The 10,607-nt window shown below is 37.4% G+C and overlaps 1 protein-coding gene across 1 annotated transcript in view; it reads left to right on the top strand.

The window, feature by feature from the left end:
- The window catches only part of FAM185A (family with sequence similarity 185 member A), a 44,084-nt gene that overhangs the window by 14,068 nt on the left and 19,409 nt on the right, over nt 1–10,607 (top strand). The window contains exons 5-6 of the mRNA XM_009289102.1: nt 1,372–1,510; nt 7,195–7,236. Of these exons, the coding sequence (XP_009287377.1) occupies nt 1,372–1,510; nt 7,195–7,236 (181 nt within the window). The remainder of the gene's footprint in view (nt 1–1,371; nt 1,511–7,194; nt 7,237–10,607) is intronic.

The raw sequence follows: 10,607 nt of genomic DNA, 5'->3' as shown, positions 1-10,607 counted from the left end.
GGCCTGGGCCCATCGATCCAGCCTGTCCAGGTCCCTCTGCAGAGCCTTCCTACCCTCGAGCAGATCAATGCTCCCGCCCAACTTGGTGTCGTCTGCAAACTTACTGAGGGTGCACTCAATCCCCTCATCCAGATCATTGAGAAAGAGATTGAACAAGACCGGCCCCAAAACTGAGCCCTGGGGAACACCGCTCGTGACCGGCCGCCAACTGGATTGAACTCCATTCACCTTCATTCACCTTCCATTCACTCTTACTTCATCCATAGCTTATTCTGTATATAATATAACACTGGAAGGGTCAGCAGACTTCTTTTTTTGTATTAACTTTTTTCCACAAGATGACAATGCTAAAATGATGAAGTGCATTTAAAGATAATTTTACATAAGGCACAGTTTGATCTAGAAGGCCATATATCATTTCATGTAATGAATGAAGATTTTGTGCAATTCACTTAGTCTGCGTAAGCAAAATAAAAACAAATTGAGTGGGGGTTAAGTATGAACTGTTGCATGATTCAATCATAAATCAAGATTAACTGAGGAAGAAGAGAATTCATTCATATGGTAGTTGCACAAGCATGTAATCTGTTTTGTTCAGATAGGCGTAGGTTATGTCACACGACTGGTTACTTGTACATAGATAATCTCATCTATCACCTTTTATTCCCCCAAATCTATCTGTAGTGCAACTCTTCAAGTCTTATCCTTTCTCTCCATTTCTGTTGAAAGGAAGTAGAAATGGAGAGCTTATCCCTCATTTTTCAAGGTTTTGTATAGCTTGAGGGATAAGTCCAAGAATAGAGGCCTGAGTAATGAGGTAATATGAACAATATACTGAGAAAAGACAGCTGTGGCTTTTTTGCAAACCTTCACCAAAGCTATGTCTACAAAGTGGAACCAGTTAAAAATCTGCATGAATAGCCGTATGTAACAAAGACAGTGGATGTTTCAGTATGTGGTGGCAGAAAACTGATTACCAATGCTTTGTGTCATAATGCCGTATGAATGTTAAGTCTTCATTATTAAAGCTAATCCTTTTTTTTTTACTTTTCAAAATGAAGTGGTTTGGCCTTTAAAAATAAGTAAGTTTTTCCTTCATCCGTTTGACTATTTGGGTTCTTCACCTGTATGGTGGATGTAATAATTCATAGGAATGTTGTAAAGAATCATTAACTTGTTGGTCAGAGCTCTGGGATGAAGAGGATTTTTGTTTTGTTTTGTGTAGCTTTTAACTAAGAACTTGATTCTGTTTGCTCTGCACCAACAGCTGCTTTCCATTTGTTTTGCCTCTTAATGGTGTTACTTCCCTCTGCCTTTTCAAACTGTCATGACAAGTTTTCCATTATGTTTATTTAAGTTTATTTCTCTTAGAGCGTGAATATAGAGAAGCTGCAGGGGACATCCATCAACATATCTACTGAAGATGGGCTGCTGAAAACTAAGTATCTCTATGCAGAATCATCATCTCTGTCTTCAGTAGCTGGTGATATTCTGCTGGGAAGCATTCATGGTAAGAAGGAAATACTGTCACACATTTAGCTGCTTTGAAGGTATTCATAATGTTCACAGTAACAAATGGACCTATGCTATAGACTATCACTAAATCAGCTGCGCACAGTATATGAACAAAACAGTTCTGTATCTGTTAAAGACTGAATTGATGAGAATTAACTTACCATATAGTGTACTGTATTTATTTTTAAAAACAATTTTATAAGCACACTTGTGAAATAGCAAAAAGTGTATATTATGGGAAGGAAACATCACACATACTAAGGATGTCAAAATACTTTAAAACTCAGCAATGAAAATTGTACTAAAAGTAGTAAAGAGGCTTCCTTCCCCTCTCTCCATCCTTTCTTTCCTTCATAGGAGAAGTAACTGTTACAGCATCTACTAAGAACTATGGTAGAACCTGGTCATATTTAGAAGTTTTTAGCAGAAGTAGCCTCTCTGTGTGCTGGCACCCGATACTAATAGAGTGGTGACAGTTTCTGTTCTTTGGGGGGGAAGTCTCTAATCCATCCACCTTTTAATGTCTTTCACCTAGAACTAAAACTAATTAACTTGAGTGTCTTTATATAAACAGCAGTCAAGGTTGGAATCTGGTGTGGTTTTCTAATTTAACAAAATTACCACTGAATTCTGACTGTGCTGTAATGTATTTGTGGTGATTTAACATTAAGTAAAACAAACTGGAGGATGTACAAAGAGTGAAAATTACTTAGTCAGTCAGAGGTCCAGATTTCTAGCTGTATGCCTTATAAACAATTTGCTGCAATTTCTTAGCAATTTTGTGTTCTCATCTTGCTTGAGAAATGACTCTTGTTTCTTCCTTAAAGAAGCAACTCCTTTGTCCATTTATAGTAAACTTAAGAATAGTTTCTAAACCTGTTAGGTAAAGTTCACTTCAGCATGCATAGGCAGAAATAGATTCCCCCCCACCACCGCCCCTTCTTGTTACTGTATTTTTCTAACATGCAGACTGTTGTTACTGGTACTTCTGTCTGATAAGTTGTTTTGTGTTTTCTAATTTCAAACCGAAATAACGATACTGTGGAATGATCAAGTTGTGAGCATGTTCATGCCTCTGTGCGCATCCAATAGCTTTTCTTGGTACAAAAACGGAATGGAAGAAGTAGTCCCCCCCCCGCCCCCACCCCTTCTTGTTACTGTATTTTTCTAACATGCAGACTGTTGTTACTGGTACTTCTGTCTGATAAGTTGTTTTGTGTTTTCTAATTTCAAACCGAAATAACGATACTGTGGAATGATCAAGTTGTGAGCATGTTCATGCCTCTGTGCGCATCCAATAGCTTATTTTCTTGGTACAAAAACGGAATGATAACTGCTGTAGTTAGTGACCTACTTCCTTAGTAATGCCTCATTGTCATTTAGCTGAAGAACAATGTGAAAACAAATAGAATTGTATCCAAATTAAATAGACATTTCTCATATTACGTCAGGATTATTTTCATGAGCTCTCTACTAAATGGGTCTGGAACACCTAACGTTATTTTAGCTGTTTCTTTTAAAAACAATTGCACATTAACATTTGCTTGGTACTTCTAGTCTATTTTTTCAGAAAAATATTTTCTGCAAAACATCATGCTCCTCAATCATGTTTTAATAGTAAGAGCAAATACTTTTTAATTCTTTATAATTATTGTATTGCATATATATATACACACATGCAAACACATATATTAGCGGAAAATACAAACTATTATAATTTTACGTTAGAAAAAAATTGGTTACTTTCACTTCTAGTTTTTGCTCATAAGGCAGCTCAATTTTAGTAGTAGTTTTGTTTGTAAACACTTAGAGATTGTTTCTTGGGCAATTAAGCCCACTATTTCCCTGTAGCTGACAGTATGCTGATATTATAGTTGGCATAAAATCAGCACATCTGTGCATGAAACTGAGCTAGACTTCATTGCTTTTGCACTGAGAACTTTGAAGTCAGGGCAACACAAACTTTACAAACCTGCCTGAGACCCATTTTGTAGTTGAATCTTGGGCTGTACAATTCCAACGCTGTCAGTGCCCAAGCTTTCTTAATTGCTCTTTTGCATGCTTCATACTTTTATGGCAAATGAATAATGCATTATTTCGGAGAAATTGGTTTTGAGTAATTTTCATCAGTTTCTGTAAGAGGCGTTAGAGATGTCAGGTGCCATTGAGCTTTCAAGTTGACACTTGAAAAACAAAAGGGCAACAGCTCTGAGACTGAGAAATGTGCTACTATATCCAAGGGGCAATAACATTACAGTGAAACTTCTTCACAGAGGGGCACATAGGAGAAAAAGGAAACCCCTCGTTCCAACAGTGCCAAAGTCTTGGGTTGAGTTGCATTACTTATTAATTTATTTTATCCACAAAATAGTTTGTTGGAAAGGAATTTGACATCTAGTCCAAACTAATGCTTAAAGAGGGCTCAGTTAGAGCAAACTTGCTCATGGCCTTGTCTGGTTGAGCTTTGAATATTCTCAAGGATGGAGATTGCGTGACCTTTCTGGGTGACTTGTTCCAGTCCTGAATTATCCTTCCGGGGTGGGGGGGAACATCCTTTTTTTTTTTTTTTTTTTAATCATCATTTCCATTATGGCAACCTGTAACCATTATCCTTTCTTGTTGCATCACTATGAGAAGAGTCTGTCTCTTTTCTCTGTACCCTCCCATTTAGATACTTGAAGACCACAAGAAGATTCTTCCTCAGCCTTCTCCTTTTAAAGCGAAACAAACCCAGCTTTCTGAGCATCTGTAGTGTACTCTGGGGCCCTAATCTTCTCAATACCCTTCTCTGGCCTTGCTTCAGTACATCAGTGTCTTTCTTGACTGAGAAGCCCAAAATTGGACACGATATTCCAAATGCAGTCTCACAAGAGGGCTTTACCTGCTGGCTATACTCTTAATCATAAAGCTCAGTATGCAGTTGACCTTCTCTACTGACTCATACTGAGGTTGGTGTCCATCAAGATGCCTAGGTCCTTACCTGCAAAGCTTCTTTGCAGACAGTCAGCACTCAACTTTTACTGCTTTACAGGGTTGATTTCTCATGTGCAGGACTTCATATTTGCTTTTGACCTCTTCTGTCATAGCCTAGTAACTGTTTCATTATGTGAGAGAATCACACTGGAAAACATGGTTATTGAAGTTACTTTCTATATTTACACACTAATTAATATATAGGAAAAGGTGAACATATAGCTACCTTGTCCTGTCAGTGACCTGAATAAGACAAAGCAGAAAATCTGCAATGCTTGAGCTTGCCATTCTATAATCCCTTCTGAAAAGAATCTGATATACCAAAGTATGTTCCATAAATTTCAGCTGTTTCTGGATTTCACTGTATATAAAGCAGGATTGTAGAAATTAATTTTATTTTCGTCCCTTTTTAGGCATGTCTGTACTTTAGTCTGATACAAATTTAAAATGCAAAGTCAAAGTGGTAAAAAGCTGCATGGTGGTTTATTTGCTTTTTCTGTGCATCAGAATAACCCTGCCACTTTGAGAGCCTTCAAAACAAATTGAAGGAATTGAACGTGAAGTGATACCTTTATTTATATCCCAAAAGCCATCTCTTGCCCCGGCCCTATACTCATCCTGACTTGCAATACTGTAGTTTGAAGTTTTATAGTGTTTATGGAGAAGCAAAGCTTGTACATGATAGAAAAGATAACTATTTCTTCAGAAGCAATAAAAAAAGAAACACTAAGCCACTGTCATCAATATTCTATTAAAACTATTATATTTTGGACTTTATAGTATTGCACCACAATGCTGAAATAAGTTGGATGTAATAATCAAACTAATAATTACCTCTAGTCAGGTCTTTCTCTCTTTGCCCTTGATGTGTCCAAAAAATACTTGGCTAGCTTAAAAATTGTAAGTTAAGCGTTGGCCTTCATGGAACAATTACGTGACCAAAAGTACACTTCTGTGCACTGTCTGTAGACAGTGCAGGTCACAACACAGCAGGACGTTCCTATCTGCTTTAAAAGAAACTTTTGTTCCAGCTAAATGTTTGAAGTGAGCCTATCACACTAATATGTTTCATTATGCAACATTAGTCATATCTGCCATGTAAGTTTGTGGTTAATAGGAGTTTGATTTCTACATGTTTAATATTTTTCAAGGACCAGCTTATCAAAACAGAAAGCAAAAATCCCAGAAGAACAAAGAACAGACCAGCGAATCCACAAGTCCCAGGGGCTATATTCAGACAGAGCTTCAGCTCCATGGGAGTTGCTAGCTGACAAAACCCTAGGCTTTTTTGTAGGTTGTATAAAAATAAGTACTAGTCATGATAAAATGGGGAAAAGGGTGGGATAATTATAGTGTGCCTCTTTAAAACAGCAAGCTGTAAAGCCAAATGTCTTTCAAGTTCATTGAAATATGGTTTTGTTTCGACTCTGATTTTCAGAACCCCTAAGTATTTTGTACAGTATGTGCTTGAAATGATGAATTTAAGACTATTGATGATAGGCTGCTTTTCTTGCTTTCAGCCCACGGACCACTAAGAAAAACACTACAGGTCATAGACAGTGGAATGCATTCTACCCTAGTGGATGTTTACGACTGTGTAATTACAGAAGATAGGAGCAGAACTTGATCCATTTGCAATTTTTAAAGGCCTTTTCCGAAAGATTTGAAAATTGTTGTGACTACTGTGTATTACTAAATTGGACTCAATTACTGTGATCAACCTTATTTTTCAATCTGTTATCCTCCTGGGAGGATAAGAGAGTGGCAGAAATGACAAGTTGTGGTTTAGTTTTTTAATTTAAAGCATTTTTTGAGGCAATTATACATGTGTAACATACATGGAAGAAACTTCCATAGTTCCATGTATGTTAGACTGTTAGTAGTATAGACGGCTTTTCTGTTATGAAGTATGTCTGTCCTCCTTCCAGATTCTCTTGATGCCATAGGTAAAGGGGAATAGTATGTATTTTGAGATTTTTTTAAGACTAAAACACCAGTGCCAGTTCAAAGTAATGCAAGTTCAGTAGGAGACCATTCTACGTTTTATGCCTTACACACTCTTTTGTTTGATGTTCTTCAGTTTGTCCAACACACTCAGATCTCACTGAAGTCAATGAAAAGCATTGTCAAGGGGCTGTCATGCACATAAGAATAAGTGTGGAGGGAGGTAATGTTCAGTGAGTCCAGGAAGTAAGTCTTTGAGGATAAAGCAAAAAATCCCTGCGGGGGGGGTGGTGGTGGTGTATGTATGTATATAAAACAGGAAAATAGAAACTGTTTATGTTACTCATACTGTTAAACTACTTAAATCATCCATAGTCCTGTTGCAGGCATCACAGCAATTAAAAAAAAAATTGGCCCAAAATAAAATAAGAAAATATTGTGCTTTAGCCTCGCAATGCCTCTCTGCTTTTCTCTCCCTCACATCCAGTCTGTGTCTTTAAGCTTTACTCTGAGTGGGTTTTCTTGTCTGGAATCACTTTATTGTTACCCATGTGTTGAGATTTTTGTTTGTAAAGCAATAATATTCAAGCAATATAACAGATTTATGCTATTTTGCTTTTATATGCAAATCAGATATACTACTACAACTATAATGCCCTTGTATAGGATCACATTCCTTTTTAGCCTTTGTTATGATTTCAGAAACCAGTTAAATAATATGCTTTTAACGCTTTCCCCCCCCCCCTTTTCTTTTCCTAATAGGTAACACCAGCCTTCAGACCAAAACAGGGAGTATCACAGTAGGTAGGTTCTACCTTCTCTCTGAGATCTCTTTTTTCACTCTTCCCTTCTCTTTTCAGGAGTAGCACTGATAACTGTGTAGCTGAAGGAGATCCTTTCCAAACTTGACTGTCAGCCTTTTGGAGTTGGGCAAGGCACACTGTCTAGCTTTTGATACCACAATACTTGCTGGGCTATGCACAAGTTAGACTGAGTCTAGATGTTGTCCTTTTATCCCATCTTAATCTAAAAGACATGAGAAAACACTAAGCGTACATCAAATGCAATCATTTTGCCTTTAACCTAGTTCTCTATCTTATGTTTGATATCAATGATTAGCTATGTTTAATTTTTATATCACAAAGCATTAATCATTGATGTATTACGTATTCGGGAGGGAAGGCTTGTGATAATTTAAACGATGTTTCTAAACTATTATGCTAATCATTGTTTTCCCTTCAGAAATAAAAATGGCTCATACATTTTCTTTCAGGAACTTGAGCTTTTATACAACAGGATAACTTGGAATGATCAGTTATGGTATATATCATATCAGTTGCATTTTATAGTACATCAACACAAAAGTGAGACACTCAAATTCTGGTTATTTCTATGGCAGAAAATTGAAGTAACACAATCATAGACAAGGCTCTTGAATGCACATAGAAGGATTTCCCCTTCTGTAAATAAACTTGGTTACAGGCCCAAATCTCAAAGACTTCTGCTAATGGTAGTAACCATAGTCACTCGTTAGGCATTGTTCAGGGACGATTTGTACTGTTACAACTCTTCTTACGTTTCTAAGTGATCTATATTAACATTCCTGGAAAATGAATGCAATACACATTCTTATGACTTAGTCACTAAACCACAGAATTAAATTAAGCTTGCTTGTCTGTTTTTTCCTTCTGTTAAATAAACTCATGGAGTATGAAGAGTGTTTTAAAGTTTTTTTTTTTTTAACACAGGAGGTAGCTTTTTTCCATCAACAGATGATGATTATTTTCCTTAATTAACCAGGTTCAGCTTAAACATTAAGACACATCTTATAGTTGAATAAACTTTATTTTTCAGATTTCAATTCTGAAAAAGAATTAATCTTTTCCTAAAGAGCATTAAACGTCCTTTAGATTTTTATGGATTTTTCCAAAGGGAAAAAACTTTTAAGATCCAGTGGTTCAACTCAAAAACTTGAGAAAGAAAATGTCAGGTTTTAAGTGAAAGGTTTTTGTGCATGAGAAATTTAAGACACAAGATAGCTTGTTGGATTGCCAGAGACCTGACAGGGATTTGCTGATAGAAATAGGAAGAACAACTCAGATGTTCCAACTTCCTTGGCTGGGATTTCATAGAGATGTAGTTAGTTATTTCACTGGAGGCAGAATTTTATCAGTTAACTGAAAAAAATGCAGTCATCTCTAGATTTTGGGGATGTATCCTTTGCTTTTGAGAGATTTATTTACAAGTCAAACTTGCGTTGAGAGTGCTGCATTTTTTTGCAAAATATTTTGGGAAAAATACAAGCAACTGTATTGACAGTTTATTATTCTTGTATAATTCTGCATTAAAACAGGAAAGCAATGCTGTTGTCTCTCACTCCCTTTAATTTTCTGCTTTTTAAAAAATTATAAAATAATTTTATTTGGTTTTTTATTTTGGTATTACTTGTTTGTGTAAATCTGTTTATTTTTTGAAGACTATCAAAAATTCAATCCGATTTTAAGCATATGGCAGTTTCACACTGTCATTGTTAAAATATGAAAGTAGGGATTATTCTTTTTTTTCTATACTGTCAGCTTTGTTAGTCACTAACAAATTGTTTTCCACCCCTATATTAGAAGCTTCCTGCTTCTTACAAATGTTCTATGGGTTTTGAATGACTTCTTAATTTAAAACAACCAGACCTATTTTTACCTCTAGTTTAAGTTACTACTTAAAATAGTCATTAGAAATCTGAATTATCTTACAAAAAGTGATAGAGTACTTTGTTTTTAGAGCTAGCTTAATCTTTTAAATTTTCATTTGGTAAATTCATAGGAAAACTCAGGTTGGAAGAGACCTCAGGAAGTTGCAGAATCATAGAAAGGTTGAGGTTGGAAGGGACTTCTGGAGGTCATCTTGTCCGGCCCCCCTGCTCAAGCTGTCTCCAGTCTCCAACCTCTTGCTGAAAGCCATGCCAACTGTAAGGTTGCTCAGGGCTTTATCCTGTGGTCTTGAAAACCTCCAAGGATGCAGACTGTACAGCCTCTCTGGGCAAACTGTTCCACTGCTTGACTGTCCTTAGGGTGAAAGATTTTCCTTCTCTCCAGACTGAAACTCTCTTTTTTCAACTTATGTCTGTTGTCTGTCGTGCTCTCATAATGCACCACTCTGAGGAGCCTGGCTCGGTCTTCTTGATCACCTCCTTACAGATACTAGGGGACTGCTGTCAGGTCCTGAAGCAGTCTGTTCTCCAGGCTGAGCAGCCCTCATCCCTCAGCCTCCCCTGATGGGGAAGGTACGCCCTGACTGTCTTGGTGCTTCTCTGCTGAATTCACTCCAGTTTGATGTCTCCCTTCTCTTGGGAGCCCCAACACTGCATGCTGTATTCTAGGTGTGGTCTAATAAGTGCTGCGTAGAGGAGGATAATCCCTTCTCTTGATACACTGGCCATGCTCCAGTTAATACTGCCAAGGATACTGTTGGACTTCTTTTCTGCCAGGGCATACTGCTGGCTCATGTTCAGTCCTGCTAGAATTTGCTTATTTCTCAGTGTTATTGGTATGGTCTGATTATGTATTCTCTACTCTGCTGCCAAGCCAAATTTTCCCCTACCAGCTCCAAAAGACATAGTTTTTCCTTTCTGGATTACTTATCTGTAACCAATTATGCATTGAAGAAATGAATCTTCTGTGTTTGGTATAGTCAGAAATGATAAAGCTTATGGTGCTTGTTTCATTTCAGAGGGGAGGAAACAACCTTAACCAGCTTATGGGCAGTAGGGACTTATTCTGGCAAGGAAAACTGTATATTGAGATCCAAGAAACTAATTATTTTTTTAAATGTCATAGAATCATTAAGGTTGGAAAAGACCTCTAAGGTCATCGAATCCAACCATCAACCCAACATCACCATGCCCACTAAACCATGTCCCTAAGCGCCTCATCTACACGTCTTTTAAATACCTCCAGGGATGGGGACTCAACCACTTCCCTGGGCAGCCTGTGCCAATGTTTAACCACTCTTTCAGTAAAGAAATTTTTCCTCGCGTCCAATCTAAACCTCCCCTGGCGCAACTTGAGGCCATTTCCTCTCGTCCTATCGCTTGTTACTTGGGAGAAGAGACCGACACCCACCTCGCTACAACCTCCTTTCAGGGAGTTGTAGAGAGCGATGAGGTCTCCCCTCAGCCTCCT

The sequence above is a fragment of the Aptenodytes forsteri genome, unplaced genomic scaffold (assembly GCF_000699145.1).
Source record: "Aptenodytes forsteri isolate BGI_AS27 unplaced genomic scaffold, ASM69914v1 Scaffold137, whole genome shotgun sequence".
Taxonomy (NCBI): domain Eukaryota; kingdom Metazoa; phylum Chordata; class Aves; order Sphenisciformes; family Spheniscidae; genus Aptenodytes; species Aptenodytes forsteri.
The sequence above is the reverse complement of the archived record's forward strand: the minus strand, read 5'-3'. Positions and strand labels throughout refer to the sequence as shown.